At 35.8% G+C, this 23,293-nt stretch overlaps 1 protein-coding gene across 1 annotated transcript; it reads right to left on the minus strand.

Moving 5' to 3' along the window:
- Positions 1-100: 100 nt before the first annotated feature.
- On the minus strand, positions 101-23,028 carry LOC115451781 (protein HIRA homolog). The gene is made up of 20 exons (XM_037439717.1): positions 22,886-23,028; positions 22,645-22,818; positions 21,924-22,085; positions 21,275-21,432; positions 20,518-20,626; positions 18,659-18,822; positions 17,372-17,540; positions 16,369-16,463; positions 16,042-16,224; positions 15,360-15,469; positions 14,802-14,966; positions 14,243-14,441; positions 7,497-7,599; positions 7,083-7,226; positions 5,642-5,788; positions 5,335-5,431; positions 5,071-5,250; positions 4,578-4,702; positions 3,709-3,800; positions 101-3,215 (listed from the first exon to the last, which is right to left on the minus strand). The coding sequence occupies exons 1-20, from the start codon at positions 22,920-22,922 to the stop codon at positions 3,075-3,077; spliced, it is 2,754 nt and encodes a 917-aa protein (XP_037295614.1). The 5' UTR covers positions 22,923-23,028; the 3' UTR covers positions 101-3,074.
- Positions 23,029-23,293: the final 265 nt, after the last annotated feature.

The raw sequence follows: 23,293 nt of genomic DNA on the forward strand, positions 1-23,293 counted from the left end.
CAAGTGGATATCGAACCCAAGAACTCTATTCCATAGCTATTTATACTGTGTAAAGTCGAAACCAAGGAGCCTAAAAGGTTTCAAAAATAAAAAATACATCTGATGTATAAAAAGATTTTAATTACATCTTTAAACATAGTTATATGTTTTAATTCACATAATACATTATGCCTTTTAGAAAAGGGTATATTAATTCATTATAACACATAATATTCATATATTTTTACATAAAACATCGCCCCGTAAAACCGAGCGAAGTGAATTATTCATTTCTACCTACATGCGGCAGTGTTGAAGTAATTTAGTTATCTAATTACATTTAAATCATTATCTAATTACACTTTCTAGATTCGTAGCCTAAAATCACAACGTATGACATATCACTTCAATAATATTTTTAAATAGGATCCAGGGAACTGTGTAATTGTGGGTAAAGTATTAATTGTTATAAAAGTTTCTATAAGACCTACCCACTTTTGTACACGGTTTTACCCATAATTTCGTCTAATTGTAAGATTAAAAATATTATTGTTATAGCCAGGGGCGTAGCTACCGCCGTATCAGTGATCCGGGTCCCCCCGAGCTTTGGGACCCTCTTAGCCCATACCTTCATTAAACTAAGCGGGGGCCCAAAAGTTCGCACTGCCCTGAAGAGCCCTCAATAAATATAGGTTTAAGGACCCCCCCTATGGCAAGCAACGCCACTGGTTATAGCTATTGCATACCTACTATTAATATCTTTGTACGAATCACAACTTCGCTACATTTTGATATTCTGGGCCTGTTGGTACAGAACCAAGACATCTTTCTGCAGTCGTCTACGCAGAAAATAAAATTTTATATAATATCCAAACGACGGCATGACAACATGGCATTCCCATATTTTTTTTTGTCTATTGATTTACAATTGCAGAAGCCGTCTTGGCTCCAACCTCTGGGTAGATATCTATTATATACAGGGTCATTTTAACATTGCGTTCCTAAATAAAACCACATGCTTATATTCTTGAAAATAATACTACAAGAAGTTATTGGAACCGTAGATGATAGTAAAAAAGTGGAAGTTACGAACAAAATAAATATTGAAAAGTAATTTTAATTTTAAAAGCCCTCATGCCACTGCTTCTACTCTAAAAGAATTCATCATGGTAGCAATATCACTTTTTTACTCAGATATACACTCCCTCACACGCCATATTCTCACTAAACTATAAAATGATCCAAAAATATATAAGTAAATTAGGATATTTGGTGATAATATTCAATATTTGTGAAACATTTTTGGCACAATGTTAGCAGAGATAAAGACGAGTAGGTATGCGTTTCATTAATCAACGCAATGTCAAAAGAATCCTATATTTTGTAAATAAATAACCGTATTACTATAATAATAGAGTACAAATTTAAGGTTTACTGTTGCGCTGCGCTCGGCTTGCCTGCCATAGGCTGACGCTAAACCTCCAATAGACTATCATCCTTATTCATAGACTTTTTTTACCTAAAGAAGAAGCATTGCTGTGATAACAAGTCTGTTTCTCAGCTTTGTTTATCTGACAGGCCAACTAGATTCAAGTTGTATCTCAATATTAGCCAATCACAACGGCCCTATATCTACGCAATGGGAAGGCTGTCATGCCGTCAGCACTGAGAAACAGACTTTTTATCACAGCAATATTCCGTCCTTAGATAAATAACGTCTATGAATTAGGGGGTATAAACATATCTATTAGTATATTATACCTTATATAGTATACATTCTACATTAGGTTACATTTAAAAATACTTCCTAATATTATTTATAATACTTTCAAACGACTTTTTCGGCCAGCACTTCAGACACTGGACAAATATTTCTGGTCCAATAATATATTTTTCAAGTGTTCCGATAATAATCGATTTTAATCGATATCTCCATATCGATCGCTAAAAATCGTTTGATGCTAAACATGATATCTTATTTCATTCATTGATTTATTTTCTCAATGGATTTGGAAAGTTATTTATTAGGCTAGTTAAATATAACATATAGTTACAAAACTGGAAGTTATTTTCTGAGAAAAGTGATAACTATCTGAAATTAGTGATGAAAATAAAATGAGTTAGTGTTTGGCCAAAATAGGGAAAGTGAAAATTTTTCGTGGAACAAAGTGAGTCTACGGGCTATTTACTTTTACTGGTCTAAATTTACTTACTCGTGATGTTACAATTATATGTATTGACGATGGATTTTGACTTCACATCGACATTGTTTATTGCGCGTAATACAAAATCTTATAATTTAAAATGAACACAATAATTTTATAGCTAACAAATCCAAATGCTGAGGCCGTGTTAACGTCTAATGACATTAACTATCGCATTAATTTATATGTACGTAGGACGTGTACCCACTTACCTTAATAATTTTACGAGATTTTACATACATTTTAATGCAGTATTTTAATGCGTTGATTAATGCTATAATTAGGTTTGATATTAATGTTCTCCGGGCACAATAGTACATCATGGGATTGATATATTTATTTCATTAATACCTTAATTAGAAAGGTGATAGTTACCCCAGTGGACATAATGGCGGCTCATATAAATTTATAAAATCATTTTTTTGAACCAAGAGCAAATGAGAGCTTCACCAATAACTTTAATACTTTAAAAACATTTATCAAATTTGAGCAAAAAATGCCAAAGTTGTGTTGTGATAATTATAAAAAAGACAAACATACATTATTACGAATTGTCGATAAATTTCTATCACTCAATCAAACAAAAAGCACGCTTTATGTAATTATCGTGTTTTATAAAGACAATATATCTTCCAACTGCATAACCGAACAATAAAAAATATTTTTTAGCCCTTCATAAATAGGTATTGTTTTCACCGGACATTTTAACACTATACTAAGTCTCGACCCATACTGTTCACAATTTCATCGATAACATTTTTAACGTCACTTTTATCGATAACACTAGCACTGGCAGATATAAATCTCATAATCTTGTACAGCGATTATTTTCACGCGCAATCTAGCGGGTAGCTCGCCCGCGCCAGCGTTTCACGCCGTAGCGTGCGCGCGTCAATGACCGTTCATGACGCTATTCGACGCGTTTTTTAAATCGTTCAATTGTTCTGAATACTCGGTGTACAGGCGTTGCCATCTCAACTGGCGTATAAGGAGTGCTAGCATTTCTTCCAAGATATCGTGTTTGTTTATACCCTGAGAAAAAAAAGAAGTTTACAGCAATCGATCACATCGGAGCGTTGGGCGTCATAACAACCAGTCATGAGTGTGCTCACGAATTGTGCCGCTATCTGTTCCAACTATATTATCAATTACATTTATCTATCGATTATTTCGGTTTATGTATTTATGAATCATGTTTAATAACTGTATTTATCCATTAATATCGATATAAACATTCGATGTTATAAAGACAACGAACAATGGAGGTGATGTAAAAAGTATGGACAACTTTCTAAAAGCCGTTTTCAATAAATAATCCCAATCTGAATCTTCAATCCGCTTCTGAGAATGAACCGATCAAAATAACCCATTTGCAAGTATGTCAAAAAAATAGTTTGTTCTGATTGGTACATTTTTGAGACAGATAGAAAGTAGTGGATATGCCATCCGCTATTTATTGAAAACGGCGGTTAGTCGTCAAGCAATATTCTGACATATCAAATAAGTAATCAGTACGAACACTTACTAATATAGTCGATTGCCATTTCTTAGGCGTTGATGTGCAGTGGCTGGGCCCGAGCATGTCGTCCAATATCGTCCGCAGCTGTTCCTCTGTGCCTGGAATTGTTCAGTTAGTATTGTTGAACGTTTGTCACGCTTTTTATTTAAGTTTACACTATTGATATTGGAATGGCATACATTTTGTAAGTGTGGATCTTATGATGATGATGATGAATGATGATGAATGCGGCTGATAGTGATTATTCATTATCAGCCGCAGGAGCCTTATTCTCTATCCCGCACGTTATTTTGACAGTGTGTAACAAGCACGTAACACAACGCATCATGTTTAGGACTATAGAAATTTGGCTTACAGGATACCATTCCACGCACATTTCTCGAAGATAACATGACACGGCCGCGTTACGCGTTTACACTATCATACAGAACAAGGGCCCAGGATGTTCACTGCTGAACATGGGTTGAGTATGGGTTATTATGAATTTATCTATCGAAATTCAGTTAAATTATTTTTGTATTGCATATCAAATATCCAATAAATATTTTCGATAAATTATAATTTTGCAACACCTATGCCTATTTCTTTCATAGGTAATATTTTCGATAGTTTTTGTCTAAGAAATAATGTATCAATATTTATCCATTTTGATCCTTCAGTCAATCATCTGACATTCATATGTATGAGAAGGATGAGTAAACAATACGATATATAAGTTACTTCAATTAAGTAATAATTAAATATTCTCATGTACCTTGACTTATCATAAGTGCAACTATGTTCGCCTGCGTGATGAATAAAGCATTTTATTTTTATTTTTTTTAATAGGAAGGAGCAAGGTAGGCTGTATAGGGATTATATAACTATAACAGTACCATGGTTGACAAGGTGTTCGAACAGCGATGCTATCCAGTGTCGGTAGTCCTTCGCTAGCCGGAGATGTAGACAGGACGCCACGTGTGCCTCTAGCCAGCTGCGAGCCGCCTCTGATACCATGGAGCTGCGAGTGTAATAAAATATGGTATAGTATTTACATACTCTTACTAATTGACGAGGCCTAGTAGTGGGTCATTACATTATAATATAGGTCTGGTATTATAAGTTAGTAGCGTATTTATAGTATAAATTTGAAATACGTTGTGGATACATTTATTTCATTTATGTTTGGTTATTTAAGAAAAAAAATTAAGTCATCTTTTTTGTAACAGCCTGTATACGTTATACAGGTAGGTAGGTAGGTAACAAACTCGAAATATTATAAAAAATAAAAAAATATATATTTAGCGAGTTAATACGAAAATATGTTGAAATAGGTTACTTTAGATCGTAATAAAAAAAATAGATTTTAATAAAAAAAACGGTATATACCTTTCGGAGTATACATGCGCGCCGGTGGCGGACTGCGCCCGCGGGTACAGGGCGGGCGGCAGGCGCGAGGCGCGGTGGGTCGCGTGGCGCAGGGCGGGCGCGGGGGGCGCGGCGCGGGGGCCGCCCGCACGCGCCGAGCACGCGCGCCACACCGGGTCCACCGGGTTGCACCACACCACCCTGTGCATACGCAAAAACATATTTATACTAAAGTTACAGTTTATACTAAACTTAATAAATACTTCTTTCGTAAAAATAACTTACCAAGCGCATAATTTCTTGCAGTATATATAACTTTTTCCATTACTCAATAAGATCATAGGGTTTCCGTCTTCTAATAAAATGCAGTTCGTCACCGTGACTGAAAATTCACATATCAGTGTAATATAATTTGATACCTAAATTTTTCAACATGCTGTATACATATTTTTAAAATTATGATTTATTAATTAAATAATCAGTGTCCTCAAAATAAGGTAACACAAATACGAAATTGTGAATCCAATAAAAATAATTTGTGCTTTTATAAAACAACTATATACAGTGAATTTTTTTTCAAATAGTAATATACCTGTAGGTGACAATAGTTCTCTGAAGCACAGCGGTTTCACGAGACAGGTGGCGGTGGCGAGGTCCCACACGGCGAGCTGGGCAGTCGTGGTCACCACCGCCAGTGTGTCACCGTTTAACGTCAGCCGAGCCGCCGGTGAGGGTAGAGCTGAAACCAAACAATTGTCATATAAAGTATGCTTTTGGGTGCGTTATACCGCCATTTTTATTGAACAAACTTAATTGCTTTTTATTATCTATTTCAATAATGGACCAATCAGAACAAGGTTTTTTTACATGCTTTCAAATGAGTTACATGATTGGTTTATTCTTAAAATCGGATTAAAGATTGAGATTGGGATCGTTTCATGAAAACGGCTGTTAGAATGGCAATAGTACGAGCTATATAAAGCATGTTTGGTAAACTGGCAAGTAGGTCATTGAGTATGGCGATCTCCACGACCCAATAATACAGACCTAGAAAACACATAGATGCGGCCTCGAAGGAGTAAGAAAGGCGTGGTATTGTTTATGTTACAGGGAACACTCAAAAGAGAACACCATGTATAATACACTAGCTTTTGCCCGCGGCTCCGCCCGCGTTATAAAGTTTTTTAGGCTAAAGTTTTCCGTTATAAAAGTAGTAGTTTCCCGGGAGCCTCTCAAACTGTCTCCATACCAAATTTCATCTTAATACGTTGGGTAGTTTTTGAGTTTAACACGTTCAGGCAGACAGATGCAGCGGGGGACTTTGTTTTATAATATATATTTTTAGAACTTTTTAAGAGGAACAATCCCGTCATACATCATTGTTGCATAACTTTAACCGTTTACGCAGCGCACGCAACGGAAGCTCTCAAAACTAATAATTTTTCCCCGTTTTTGCAACATGTTTCATTACTGCTCCGCTCCTATTGGTCATAGCGTGATGATATATAGCCTATAGCACTCCGGGATCAAAGGGCTATCCAACACAATAATATTTTTTCAGTTCAAACCGGTAGTTCCTGAGATTAGCCATTACTGCTCCACTCCTATTGGCCATAGCGTGATGATATATAGCCTATAGTACTCCACAAATAAAGGGCTATCCAACACAAAAATAATTTTTCAGTTTGGACCGGTAGTTCCTGAGATTAGCCATTACTGCTCCGCTCCTATTGGGTATAGCGTGATGATATATAGCCCATAGCACTCCACGAACAAAGGGCTATCCAACGCAAAAAGAATTTTTCAGTTTGGACCGGTAGTTCCTGAGATTAGCGCGTTCAAACAAACAAACAAACAAACAAACTCTTCAGCTTTATATAATAGTATAGATATAGATTTACGAGCAATATAATGTATACGCATTGGACACTATGTCACTTCATAGAACACAGTCGGTTATTTTATAGGGTGGATATTGTGACTTCGCTTGGTGTTTAGAGTTTAGATGAAAAACATAGTGTGTCGATGCGTACCGATGGGCGGCAGCGCCCTCTGCGGCGTGTAGGCGGCGGGCGCCACGGTGCCGGGCGTGGCGAGCGACCACGCGTGCAGCGCGGCGTCCGCGCAGCACACGCACGCCCACCGCGCGTCGCACGCGATGCACGTCACCGGCGAGCCTGGCGCACGGGCAACGGTTACACTAACGCACTTCGAGACTAATGTTAGATAATAATATATGGGGTGAATTGGGATACCAAGGTGTATAGATACAATTAGACGTATATTTTTTACATATATGTGGACTTGGCTATAAATCTTTTATTTTTAATTTTAGAAGCAAAAATGTATTTTTTTGTGTTCATGAAATTTTCTGTGTATTCAGTAATTTAATTTTTATTCCCATAAATTGTGGTTCAAGTCGTTTATAGCTTGAATATAATTTTTACCTAAGTAAGTTTCCCATAAGGGATCGTTGGACGCAGAGTTGTTTGGTATAAGCTGCAGCCGAGACAGTGTGCCGTACTGAGTGTTGCAAGCTTTGTTTACAACCTGGGAATGGAAAAAAAAAGAATAATAAATATTTAAGAATTTTTGTTTTTATATGAGCATATTATAGTCATATTCGTGGGCCACTATGGCGTGTTTCACATGTTGTACGGTGGTTGATATCCGGGTGAGTACAGATATCCTACTACCAGCAAGTATTTACGAGACTATCGCCCGAATACTGAAACGCTACTCAACCAACCAACTTGTCTGAGGCCTACTTAAATTTAACAGGCTACTTAATTTAAATGGCATTCTCAAACGTACATTAACGCCCGAATACTGAAACGCCACTTAAATATTTAAGATGGCCTCACGGATTTAAGCATTCGTTATCTTTGAAATTGGTATACTGAAACGTCACTTATTTCCTAACCTTAAATTTAAGGCGACGAAGGTTTAAGGTCCGCTTATTGATTCAAACGGTATTCACAAACCCTGCTTAAAGTTTGACAGCTATTTAAGGCCGCCTTATATGGCTGTTAATTGAGATTAATTTGAGAGTGCTTGCGACTACTCTCAAATCTTTACGCTAAAATATTTATTGTTGTGTTAGTTGTTATTATATTCTCTTTCGATTTAATAAAATGTCTTTTTCTTCACTATCATCAATGTCTGAAGAAGAATATAGGGTCAATCGAAGAAATCGAGAGAAATTAGACACTTTCGAAGAGTATTTATGTTCATTAATTCAGGAATTGTCCTAAATTATGCTTTTTAATTCAGGAATTGTCATTTCAGCAATGTTCATTCATCATATTGATTTAAACTGGATATTGATCCAGCCTAGCCGGTCATAACAAGAAATACCAGATATTTATTGCCCTTTGTTTCTTTACCACAGGCACCAATCAAAGGGTCTTCTGGGATATTTTTCATGTGTAGGAACCTACGGTACATCATGGTGTACTCATATCATGGCACTAGTTGTGCCTGTGCTTATATCATGGAACTAGTTGTGCCTCTGCCTACCCCTTCTAGGATGATTAGCTTTATTATGTGTGTATGTAACAGTTATAAGGGAAATAAATTTTATTGAAAGTCAACATGTCTGAATGAAGAAATAATTATTAGAGAAGCAAGAAGAAACTTTATTGTAATCATTATATTTTTTAATTGTAATTCTTATATATCAGAGATATAAACATTAAATTACAGACATTTTGCTACACATAGTACATATATATAGATATAAGTACAATATGGTACATCATATTGTACTCATATCATGGAACTAGTTGTGCCTGCGCTCATATCATGGAACTAGTTGTGCCTCTGCCTACCCCTTCTAGGATGATTAGCTTTATTATGTGTGTATGTAACAATTTTAAGGGAATTTAATTTTATTGAAAGTCTGAACATGTCTGAATGAAGAAATATTTATTAGAGAAGCAAGAAGAAACTTTATTGTAATTATTATATTTTTTAATTGTAATTCTTATATATCAGACATATAAAATTTTATTACAGACATTTTGCTACACATAGTACATATATATAGATGCCTGCAGAAGTCTATTTCTTGAATAAATTATTGATAGATTGATTGATTATATATATCACACAAGAGAACCCACGGCCTCTCACTTCACAGCCGGCTACTCGCCCACAGCTCACTGCTTGTGTTCCTCACGAGAGCTGCCAATAAAACAAATATATTTTTAAAAATTATTATAAAAAAACATTATCAGCCACATGATATCCATTGCTGAACAAAGGCCTCCCGCAAAATTTCCAGATTGAATGTCGGAAGCAGCCCGCATCGAGCAATGCCCTTTTTCTTAATTCGATGGGCCTCCAAATAAATCCAATACTTACTTTTCACTATATCCAGCATTTCTTGTTTTTCTATTTAGGTATAATTTCAACCCCTTTTTTGGGTTTTGTTATTTGCAGACTCCATTGATTATATTTATATAAAATAGAAACTTCTGTGGTAAGACACGAAATAAGAATTATGTTGTTAACAAAGAGAAAATAATCACTACGATTTAATTGTTGACGAAAATTTGACAGATACAGAAGTCTCTTTTTCTAAAGTGACTAATGTCAATACTGATCATGCTGCCAAATGGCAAGTATAAATAAGTTGGAATGTATTTACTACATCAATGTTGAGAATTTAATAATTAAAAATCATTTTTAATTAAACTGCGTATTACGTTATTTGATTTTTTATGTTTCATAAATTATGCTGCGTGGAACGACACATAAATATCATTTTATTAAAATTATGTAAACGAAAACAAACTTTTATAATCTATAGCAAATTAACTGCTCCTCAACTGAGTTTTCCGTAAAATCTTTTAATGTACGTTTGAGAATGCCATTTAAATTAAGTAGCCTGTTAAATTTAAGTAGGCCTCAGACAAGTTGGTTGGTTGAGTAGCGTTTCAGTATTCGGGCGTAAAAGATTTTACGGAAAACTCAGTTGAAGAGCAGTTAATTTGCTATAGATTATAAAACGTTTGTTTTCGTTTACATAATTTTAATAAAATGATATTTATGTGTCGTTTCACGCAGCATAATTTATGAAACATAAAAAAAAATCAATAACGTAATACGCAGTTTAATTAAAAATGATTTTTAATTATTAAATTCTCAACATTGATGTAGTAAATACATTCCAACTTATTTATACTTGCCATTTGGCAGCATGATCAGTATTGACATTAGTCACTTTAGAAAAAAAAACTTCTGTATCTGTCAAATTTTCGTCAACAATTAAATCGTAGTGATTATTTTCTCTTTGTTAACAACATAATTCTTATTTCGTGTCTTACCACAGAAGTTTCTATTTAGTAATTATACAAATATAATCAATGGAGTCTGCAAATAACAAAACCCAAAAAAGGGGTTGAAATTATACCTAAATAGAAAAACAAGAAATGCTGGATATAGTGAAAAAGTAAGTATTGGATTTATTTGGAGGCCCATCGAATTAAGAAAAAGGGGCATTGATGGCATCGATGCGGGCTGCTTCCGACAATCAATCTGGAAATTTTTGCGGGAGGCCTTTGTTCAGCAATGGATATCATGTGGCTGATAATGTTTTTTTTTTTTATAATAATTTTTAAAAATATATTTGTTTTATTGGCAGCTCTCGTGAGGAACACAAGCAGTGAGCTGTGGGCGAGTAGCCGGCTGTGAAGTGAGAGGCCGTGGGTTCTCTTGTGTGATATATATAATCAATCAATCAATCAATAATTTATTCAAGAAATAGACTTCTGCAGGCATCTATATATATGTCTGTAATGTAATGTTTATATCTCTGATATATAAGAATTACAATAAAGTTTCTTCTTGCTTCTCTAATAATTATTTCTTCATTCAGACATGTTGACTTTCAATAAAATTTATTTCCCTTAAAACTGTTACATACACACATAATAAAGCTAATCATCCTAGAAGGGGTAGGCAGAGGCACAACTAGTTCCATGATATAAGCACAGGCACAACTAGTGCCATGATATGAGTACACCATGATGTACCGTAGGTTCCTACACATGAAAAATATCCCAGAAGACCCTTTGATTGGTGCCTGTGGTAAAGAAACAAAGGGCAATAAATATCTGGTATTTCTTTTTATGACCGGCTAGGCTGGATCAATATCCAGTTTAAATCAATATGATGAATGAACATTGCTGAAATGACAATTCCTGAATTAAAAAGCATAATTTAGGACAATTCCTGAATTAATGAACATAAATACTCTTCGAAAGTGTCTAATTTCTCTCGATTTCTTCGATTGACCCTATATTCTTCTTCAGACAGTGATGATAGTGAAGAAAAAGACATTTTATTAAATCGAAAGAGAATATAATAACAACTAACACAACAATAAATATTTTAGCGTAAAGATTTGAGAGTAGTCGCAAGCACTCTCAAATTAATCTCAATTAACAGCCATATAAGGCGGCCTTAAATAGCTGTCAAACTTTAAGGGGCATTCCACGTGAAGCGGGCACGAAAAAAAACCCGATGTCTCAGATTTTCGTAATATTTGATTATGTTATACCTGCATATGTCCTCGATCCAGATACAAAATATTATTAAAGTATAAAGCCTGGTTAGCGAGTAAAAGGACTTTGAAGTTTTGACTGGCCGGCTGGTATACGCCACTTCGAATCCAATTATCAAGTTTTTAAATGTTACAATAAAATAAATAAAGCAATGAAATTAATACTTCATTTAATGAGCTTTTTTATTGTATGTTTGGAAATTGAAAAATGATTTTTTTTCTTTGAAAAAAATGTGTTTGAAAGTTTCAAACTTGAATTTCACAAAGTTGGCATATTTATATATTTTTTTTCTAAAAATAGCTACTATTGTATAGATAATCCCTGCGAAGTTTCATAATGGGTTGAGAAGTAGTTTAGGAGCTAAAACCGATTACAGTGCCGAAGCGCGGCGGTCGCTAGAAAGAGCGAATTAGTAAAAACTTTCAATTAAACTAAATACTTTCGATCAGAGTATTTTATCATGTTTTGCATCGCTCTAACGATTCAATTACATCTATACTATTATATAAAGCTGAAGAGTTTGTTTGTTTGTTTGTTTGTTTGTTTGTTTGTTTGTTTGTTTGTTTGTTTGTTTGTTTGAACGCGCTAATCTCAGGAACTACCGGTCCAAACTGAAAAATTCTTTTTGCGTTGGATAGCCCTTTGTTCGTGGAGTGCTATAGGCTATATATCATCACGCTATACCCAATAGGAGCGGGGCAGTAATGGCTAATCTCAGGAACTACCGGTCCAAACTGAAAAATTCTTTTGCGTTGGATAGCCCTTTGTTCGTGGAGTGCTATAGGCTATATATCATCACGCTATACCCAATAGGAGCGGGGCAGTAATGGTTAATCTCAGGAACTACCGGTCCAAACTGAAAAATTCTTTTTGCGTTGGATAGCCCTTTGTTCGTGGAGAGCTATAGGCTATATATCATCACGCTATATTCAATAGGAGCGGAGCAGTAATGGCTAATCTCAGGAACTACCGATTCGAACTGAAAAAATATTTTTGTGTTGAATAGTTCTTTGTTTGTGGAGTGCTCAAAGTTATATATCATCACGCTATGACCAATAGGAGCGGAGCAGTAATGGCTAATCTCAGGAACTACCGGTTTGAACTGAAAAAATCTTTTTGTGTTGGATAGCCCTTTGTTCCTGGAGTGCTTTAGGCTATATATCATCATGCTATAACCAATAGGAGCGGAGCAGTAATGAAACATGTTGCAAAAACGGGGAAAATTATGAGTTTTGAGAGCTTCCGTTGCCTGCGCTGCGTAAACGGTTAAATTTATGCAACAATGATGTATGACGGGATTGTTTCACTTAAAAAGTTCTAAATAATATAACAAAAGCCCCCCGCTGCATCTGTCTGCCTTAACGTGTTAAACTCAAAAACTACCTAACGTATTAAGATGAAATTTGGTATGGAGACAGTTTGAGACCCTGGGAAGAACAAAGGCTCCCGGGAAACTACTATTTTTATAACGGAAAACTTTAGCCTGAAAAACGTTATAACGCGGGCGGAGCCGCGAGCAAAAGCTAGTCTGATTATAATATAAAAAAATATATTTATATTACTGACGGTGCACAACAACATTTTAAAAAGATTTAATTGTATTAACTTGTTATATTTCAAACAGGATTGTGGTAAAGATGCAGAATTTCATTTTCGTGCCACTTCACATGGCAGAAGGGCAATTTGACGGTCTCGGTGGTAACCTAAAACGCCTGGAGATACAAGATAGTTTACATAACGCATCAAACAAAGCCATCACGATACCCGACCGCTTATACATATAGGCTAGAACATCAATGCCACAAACTCATATTTATTATTACTACTACTATTTATTATTATTATTCATATATATTTTAATGTTTCAAACTTGTATTTCACAAAGTTGGCATATTTATATAATAACTTTTTTCTACTAAAATAGCCAATATTGTATATAGATTATCCTTGCCAAGTTTCAAATGTTGTTGTGCACCGTCAGTAATATAAATATGTTTTTTAATATTATAATCAGATGTACTTGAATCATTAGAGCGATGCAAAACATGATAAAATACTCTGATCGAAAGTATTTAGTTTAATTGAAAGTTTTTACTACTTCGCTCTTTCTGGCGACCGCCCCGCTTCGGCACTGTAATCGGTCTACCTCCTAAACTACTTCTCAGCCCATTATGAAACTTCGCAGGGATTATTTATACAATAGTAGCTATTTTTAGAAAAAAAAAAATATAAATATGCCAACTTTGTGAAATTCAAGTTTGAAACTTTCAAACTCATTTTTTCAAAGAAAAAAAATCATTTTTCAATTTCCAAAAATACAATAAAAAAGCTCATTAAATGAAGTATTTATTTCATTGCTTTATTTATTTTATTGTAACATTTAAAAACTTGATAATTGGATTCGAAGTGGCGTATACCAGCCGGCCAGTCAAAACTTCAAAGTCCTTTTACTCGCTAACCAGGCTTTATACTTTAATAATATTTTGTATCTGGATCGAGGACATATGCAGGTATAACATAATCAAATATTACGAAAATCTGAGACATCGAGTTTTTTTTCGTGCCCGCTTCACGTGGAATGCCCCATATATAACAAGGGAGGTAATAAGGGGGTAGGTGTTTACCTGCAGCCGCAGCATCCCGGCGGCGCGCACCACGGGCCCGGCCAGCCCCAGCGCGGGCGGCGCCAGCAGCGCGGGCGCGGGGGCGAGGACGCCGGGGGTGGCGGGGGCGGGCGCGCCGGGCGCGGCGGCCGGGGCGTCGGGCGCGCGCGGGCCGGGCAGCGCGCCGCCCCCGCGCTTGCGCAGCCGCCCGTCCAACCCGCTGATACACAACAAATGATAACAACTACACGTCACAACTCTTGTAAGCGTACCACATATCATAATCACTGTCTTCAGATCACATACAAAGATAACCCTATCGGAATAAACGTCTGCGTCCCAAATTCTGATTAATACTATTTGTGAAATAATAAGTCGATCAAATACAAAAGTCACAGTATAATCTATCTTCCCAATAAATGATAATAAAATGAGTACCATCTACTTTACCTGTTTAATATGATAACTGTCAATACAATTTACTTAAACTTTGTGCCCTAAAATTCAACGTTCATATTTATAAAAAGATCGTATAAATTTATTAAACCTTCAACAATAATTTTAACTTGTAACCACTTACTTGTCAGGCACCTTAGGGTTGACGGGTGTGGTGGGCGTGGCGTGGTTGCTGACGTTTGGATGTATGACGATGTCGTCGCGCACCTCCACGCGGATCCTGGACTTGCTCTGCGAGGATGTGCTGAAGCAGTTCTCGGTGCCGCCCGGCTGAGAGCCCAGGGATTCGCTGTAATTATATTATTTTATAAAACCCGTAATATTAGAACAGCCTGTATATAAATTACACCCAGATCATTTCATTATTTAATTAAAACCGACTATAACAACACGCTGTATGTTATGCACAATTATTTTTCAAAATATGGCTCAATGTCTATGTTAAACTTGGAAAATAATTTCATGTATATACAAAAATTGTGTAATAACTAATATAACCACACTTTTCAGTTTTTATTTCCGTCCCAAGATAAAATATAAGATCAAGAACCCATCGCTATGTCAGAGACAACTAATTCTTATAGAAGTCGTAATTGGGTTTTAAAAATTGCAGTCATTCTTTCAATGGAATCCACCATTTAAAAATAAGATCTAAGTCAATAGTAGTAAAGTGCATGTTTACTTGGCGTCGGCCTGCGCGTAGGGTATGAAGACGGGCGTGATGCGCCGCTTGCCGTCCGACGTGCGCGTCTCGATCTGCCGGTCCATGGGACGCAGCGGCGCCGGACCGGGCTGGGGAAACGAGACTTGATATTTAAAGTGAAAGCAATAGGGGTTATTTTAGCATGGGCACATCTATTCTATAAATAAAACTTATCACTAATAAATAAAGATATTTTTTTTACCAAACCAACATCTAGAAATACTGAGTAAATTGTCACTCCGTTCTTTTAGTGTGCATTTTATCGTTTTTATATTGAAAAATAATGTCAATATTATCTAGTCTTACTAATATTATAGTTGCGAATCTATTTGCTATTGTTGGGATGTTTCTTATAAGTAAACGCGGCAACAGCTGAACTGATTTGGACGAAATTTTGCACAAATATAGACCTCGTCTTGGATTAATATATGCTATAGTTTTTATCCCGGTAATGTTCTGCTGTGGAAAATATTTTTTTAAGTAGATGGCGCTGATGTCGTACTAAAAGTTTTAATGATCGCTCATAGTTATATAGGGATTAGTGTAGCGGGAAAGACTTTTCCAGGCCAAGCCGCGAGCAACACCTAGTCACAGATAAAATCAGTCTATGGTCTGCTAATGGCTACTCCATACATCTGGTAATCTTATTTCTGGTTCTCACCGGTGTCTTATCAACTATTTTTGGTGTTATCTCCAAGGAGGTGTCCTTGACGGCTTCCTTTTTCGCCTCCTGTTCCTCCCTCGCCAGGAGTATGTCTGGGCACTCCACCAGCAGATTAGAAGAGAGGTCATCCACAGATTCATTCGCTAAGCATTTGCCGTATATTTTTTCGTATAGCGCATTCTGGAAATATACAGGATGTTTTATAAAGATTACATAACGGATCCATATACAGGTTGATTCAATTTTGGTATAATGAAAAATTAGTACAAAAAACTTTTTTTTGGTGCATGAGCTAAATAGCTTATCATAATTGATATATCATACCTTTTCGTCTAAAGTGAGAGGCGTTCCAATTTCTATATTTGTAAACTGTATGCATGCCACCGTGCCGTCGGAACTGCACGCCAATAGATTAAGACCTGAAGGGCAAAACATGTTAAATCTAAACTAATATATAAAGCTGTAAAGTATGTTTGTTTGAATACGCTAATCTTGGAAATTACTAAACGGATTTTGATTTTTTTTCATAATAGGAAGCTATGTTACCCCTGAGTGCTATAGATATTTTATTCCAGGAAAATATAAAGCGGGACTTTTATGCATGAAACACTTTTTGACGCAGGCGGAGCCGCGATTAAAAGCTAGCCATATATTTTTATATGGCTAGCTTTTAATCGCGGTTCTATCTTATACAATGCATATTTCGAACAGTCTTCGCTGAGATGAGACACAATGATACAATATGTAAATTTTTTTCGACCTTCAAGCATTCTCATTTGTACATTAGTTCGAAAATGCAACAGAAAACTTACCACTTCAAGTCTGCAAGACACTAAAAGCCTATATGCCTATAGCCATGACTTCAATCACAAATATTTATCTCAAGTCAATGATTCTCACAATAAAGTTGTTTCCTATGTTTGATTTAGTTTATAATTTTATATGTAACAGAAAATAATATGAAAAAGAAAATCTTCTGTGAAATCAGCATCAAAAGTGGTTGTAAAATAAAGCAGTTATTCATATTTGAAATATTTTTGTGAGCAAAATGCAGGCGTGATGGAGGTATCGCGTTGTCCCTTTCACACTCACGCAGCGTTATGGTCATTGGCACTGGGTGACGTCACATTTCACTGTTCACTGTAATTTGACACCTTCCCTTTCCACCAAATTTCAAAACTTTATAATTTATTATTGCGTGTATTTTGAAAACTCTTTTACCGTTCGATTTTAAAATAAATGTTTGATAAATGTATTTAAAAAATTTCGTCACCTACCTTATTGGCTCCTGTTAACGCTCTACAAGGACTATATTATAAATACTCACCATCAGAACTCCACGAGAGGTCCAGCACGCTGTCACTGAACAGTTCGTGCACGACGACTAGAGGTCGCTTGAGTGAGGTGAGCCAGATGCTGAGCGCGCGGTCCCGGGATCCTACCGCCGCGCAACAACACTTCTTTCCCTCTTTCACGAATATGTTGCTGTTGAAACGCTGTACACAACATGGACTATCAAGTTAATGTTTTACTTAAATAAAAGTTTTTTGTTTTGGTGCCCATGAAGGCGGCGAGTCATCGAACGGTCGGGAGAAAATTGTAATATAAAAAACTAGGATAAGATAGTTTTATTTTATTGTCTGATATTCGAATAAAGATAGAACTTTATAATTGATTTTATGCAAAGAATTGTTGTTACTTCGACGTTTTAACATGCAACCATACAAAAATGATCACAAACTTTTTCTCTTATTAGTTAGATAAAGGCGGACTTAATTCAGAGGATCTTCTCAGGTTGGTAAGGATATAAAACAGATGCAGTGTAGTCTACTCTACGAGACGTCGACGTTAATATGGCGATCAAGATGTAAGCCAATAGACTCGAGAAACTTAACTTGGTGGTTGTTATCCAGACGAAATATAATTTAATAGCCTTCCAGTTTATCTATATTGAATGAACAAGTAAATACTTGCCTTGTCATGCCTTGGGAATGGCGTACTATATCGATTACTCACAAGTACATGGCTCGAAGGACCACACCTTTCACACAAATTTAAACTTTGATCTATACCTATCTTATTATGTAATCTTTATTAACAATTCGTGTATTTTCTTTTTTTTTTTAGTCTATCGCGTCATCGTTGACTGCTATTCTTGTAAATTAATTCAGAATATTGATAACAGATGGCACTACACCTACAAATGGCAACTTTGGTTATGGTAAAGTATTCATATCCTTCCAGATAGCAACCAGTGTATGGGTGCCAAAACCATAGTGGGTCACGTAAATGTGGCATTCAGACATTAGCCTTCGTATTAGCAGTTTGCAGCAGCATAACTGTGTCGACTAGCCCTTGCTAGTATTTGCAACTAACAATCGGCTAACATCTCGACAATCAATATTCTATCTAGAGACTTTACCTAAGGGGGTGAGCTATGTACTAAATACTACATAGCGGACCTCGCACCCCTTCGGCACCCAAGTGTAAAACACATTATAATTATGCATTATTAATTATAGCTTAAATATACAAACAATATGCGAACTCATTTGAAATAAAAACCTATAACGTATTAGTCACTTTGCCTTTAAAAAAAATTTGATATACTGACCGAACAAGTGACCGCTTTCCTATGACCCACGAAGTCCTTGTCGCATCGCCATCCGTCCCGCTCCACCACCTGTGCTGTCGGCCCGCCTCCATTCATCGCGTGGGCTGAGAGGACGTACTGCCCGTCAGGGGACCACGACAGTCGCAGCACGTGGGTGGTGCCGGCTACGGAGATTAGACATTATATAATGTAACTAGCTTTTGCTCGCGGCTCCGCCCGCGTTATAAAGTTGTTCAGGCTAAAGTTTTCCATTATTAAAGTAGTAGTTTCCCGGGAGCCTATGTTCTTCCCAGGGTTTCAAACTGTCTCCATACCAAAGTTCATCTTAATACGTTGGGTAGTTTTTGAGTTTAAGACGTTTAGGCAGACGGATGCAGCGGGGGACTTTGTTTTATAATATATTTTTTTAGAACGTTTTAAGAGGAACAATCCCGTCATACATCATTGTTGCATAACTTTAACCGTTTACGCAGCGCACGCAACGGAAGCTCTCAAATCTAATAAATTATCCCCGTATTTGCAACATGTTTCATTACTGCTCCGCTCCTATTGGTATATAGCGTGATGATATACAGCCTATAGCACCCCACAAATAAAGGGCTATCCAACACAAAGGATTTTTTTAGTTCAAACTGGTAGTTCCTGAGATTAGCCATTACTGCTCCGCTCCTATTGGTCATAGCGTGATGATATATAACTTAGAGCACTCCACAAACAAAGAGCTATTCAACACAAAATTATTTTTTCAGTTCGAATCGGTAGTTCCTGAGATTAGCCATTACTGCTCCGCTCCTATTGGGTATAGCGTGATGATATATAGCCTATAGCACTTCACGAACAAAGGGCTATCCAACGCAAAAAGAATTTTTCAGTTTGGACCGGTAGTTCCTGAGATTAGCCATTACTGCTCCGCTCCTTTTTGGGTATAGCGTGATGATATATAGCCCATAGCAATTCACGAACAAAGGGCTATCCAACGCAAAAAGAATTTTTCAGTTTGGACCGGTAGTTCCTGAGATTAGCCATTACTGCTCCGCTCCTATTGGGTATAGCGTGATGATATATAGCCCATAGCAATTCACGAACAAAGGGCTATCCAACGCAAAAAGAATTTTTCAATTTGGACCGGTAGTTCCTGAGATTAGCCATTACTGCTCCGCTCCTATTGGGTATAGCGTGATGATATATAGCCCATAGCAATTCACGAACAAAGGGCTATCCAACGCAAAAAGAATTTTTCAGTTTGGACCGGTAGTTCCTGAGATTAGCCATTACTGCTCCGCTCCTAATGGGTATAGCGTGATGATATATAGCCTATAGCACTCCACGGACAAAGGGCTATCCAACGCAAAAAGAATTTTTCAGTTTGGACTGGTAGTTCCTGAGATTAGCGCGTTCAAACAAACAAACAAACAAACAAACAAACTCTTCAGCTTTATATAATAGTATAGATAAAATGCACATTTTTAAATAAATAAAATAAAATACTTTATCACGTAGGCAAACAGAGTTGCACTTATGATACGTCAAAATAATGTACAAAAATAATGATTATTATTTTTAAATAACAATTAAAATTACTTATATGCCTATGGAAATTTTAAATTACGGAAAAATGAGCTTTTATAGACGTGTTGTAAAACATTTGCAATGGTACCTATCCAGGCGGATTCTCAGCAGTAAAATAAGATAACAAAATCAACTTATGTTTAAAAAGATGTTAAATGTGCACTACAACAATATAATACCAATTTATTATCTAGACCGCAAAATATGTGTACAATTAATGTTTGATAAAGCCCAGTTGTATAAAAAAGGTTTCTTGTACATTCAAATGTAAGTCATATAAAACAATCTACCTCCACATTCATAAAAGGGCTCTTTGATCACAGTCTCCTGAGCCCAATCAGCTGTCTTCCACACTCTTAACGACTTGTCATCTGATTGCGATGCCAGATATTTGCCTACCTGAAATATGTATGAAAAAGGAAAAATTCTTTATCTATATATATATAAAAATGAATCCCTATTTCCCTCGGTCACTCCATCACGCGTGAACGGCTGGACCGATTACACAAATTTTTTGTTATGTCTTATGAAAAAAAAAATCCAAAAATTGCGCGGAAAATTACAAAATTTAAGAAAACTTAACGAAAATATTCATTTTATGTAACTGTCAATTGTTGGAATAACTGTCAACGATTGACAGAATGCGCGCTGCAAATTCATAGTTAAGAAGGGCAACGTCTGTCGGGTCAGCTTGTTTAAATATAAGAAAGATACAAAAAATAATAACGAGAGGTTTTCAAATTAGGCTGAGCTTGTGTCTTGATAAACCAATTAATTAAAGTGAAGTTAAGTATCACATGAATTTTATAATTATTTTGCTTTATATTATTTCGATTATTTTAAAATTAAGACTATTTAGATTATTGCTATAATAGAATTTGAAACGGTTATCAAATACATATAACTTTTATAAACACAATTAAAACAAATTATAATATTTGAATAGAAATAGGCAAATTAAAAAGAAAAAAGAAATATAAAAATTGAAAAATAAAATCTATATGATGAAAGTTACAATTTTCAGTAAAATCACTATAATTTACTCACCGGATCCCAAGTAACACCCTTCACTAAACCAGTGTGACCGTTTAGCACAACAACCATCTCTGGAAACTTCTCACCATTCCATATGATGATGGTGTTGTCCACACTGCAGCTGGCCAGCCATCGATCCAGCGGTGACCACGCTAAGTCTAATACATCGCCTGAAAATATTAGGGTGTACGATTGGATCTTTAAAATGTATTTAAAACATAAAATTTGGTAAATAAGTAATGGTGTATTGTTGGATGTCTTAGTAGTTATGCTACAGGCAGGCTGTTCTCCATTTGATCATATACTAGAATGTTTATAAACTTTTATATTAATCACTTCCATATTTCATAAGCTATTTTATGTTTATTCCATACATGCTTTTTGATTTAATGCATGAGATTTTTAAAAGCAAATATTGTACATTATGCAAAATTATAAAACACAAAACAGATTCAATTAAATAATTTACGAAATATAACTATTTTTCATATTTCATTGTGTTTTTTTATGTTATAATTTTCTCCTTACATTTCAAGACTGCAACCTTAAATTTCCTTGAATTTCACATTACTATGCAAAGTGGATGACTATATTATTGAATTTTTTTTTTTATCGCAATACATTAAGTCTGATATTAAAATGAGAAAATATAAACAATAACCTGCATGGCCTCTAAGTGTGGCGAGACACCTCCAAGTCTCAGCCTTGTGCTTGCCAGGTGTACCGATAGCACCGCTCAGCCCCCAAACCATCACAAGCCTGTCGTCCCCTCCAGATGCCAGATATTTACCACCATTACTCCACCTCACCGAGTTTACACAAGCTGAAATGTTATTGAGGACTTAATTAAGGAAATAAAACAGTACGGATTGCATCGGAAAAGGTTGCAATACTTCAGTGGAACTGACACTTTTATGTGTAAAGCAATAATTATGGAAGATGTGTTATACACTCGACATTTAAATACAAAAGCCTGTATTTACTTTAAATAAAGTACATTATTTAAAACTTTAATTTTAGCCATATTTCACGCAGTCCTCTTTAAAGCTTGTCCTTTTGGCAAAACACCTTCTAACATTCTTTCAGCTCTTGTTCACTGGTCCAGCAACCTTCTTTAGGTTATCCGACCACGTTCTGAGTTGCTTATATCTTATAAGTTATATTTTTCTTGACAATTGCACAATGGACATTAACCATATTCAGAATAAATGAATGTTTCGATTTGTACGCCTTCGGACTGACAGGTAAAGGAGAAGAAATTATGACTATAACTTAAACAGCTAGCCATAGCCATAGCTAAGAATCAATATTTTATAAAGAAAAATATTGTATGAGCTGAATAAGAATTTCTCTTTAAAAATAGCATTCGTATCGGTGCTTACCCAAGTGGTTATCCATTTGACACAACATTTTCGGGACATTAGGATCCACTTCAACAGATTCAAATAAAACTGAGTTTAAGTTCCATACAACCACTCGGCCGGAGTCGCCGCCTTGTCCGCCAGTCGCGAACCGCTTCCCCGCCGGGTGTATGTCCACAGAAAATATAGGTTTATCTGAAAAAGTAGCGCTCCAAATTAGCACCTAACAAAACTCTTCACGTATGAAATCTAACGAACTTACCATCGTGATTTACCCAACTGGGTTTTAGTAGCTTCATTTAAGATACGTTATGTGTGTTTCTGAAAATAAAATTGGAAGATGTATTTAATAAATAAAGCAATGCCACTTTATTTATTTTACATAAAATGTATGACATTGACAGATGCAATGCCGGCATTGCAATCGGGATGCGTTCGAAAATTACGATTTCTAATTTAATAATTTTGCACAACCAAAATATTATCCGAATTATGAAATAAAAACACACCCTTTTATATTTATTACCATTGAAACAATAAGGAATACTCACGTTATTTGTTTATTTAGATTTTACTAAACGAAGGAATAAAAACAGCAAAACCAAGACATTAAAACCTAACACATTTTAAGTTAAAAATACGAATGATATAGATTGTTTTTCGTAGTTAA

The sequence above is a fragment of the Manduca sexta genome, chromosome 17, assembly GCF_014839805.1.
Source record: "Manduca sexta isolate Smith_Timp_Sample1 chromosome 17, JHU_Msex_v1.0, whole genome shotgun sequence".
NCBI classification, from domain to species: domain Eukaryota; kingdom Metazoa; phylum Arthropoda; class Insecta; order Lepidoptera; family Sphingidae; genus Manduca; species Manduca sexta.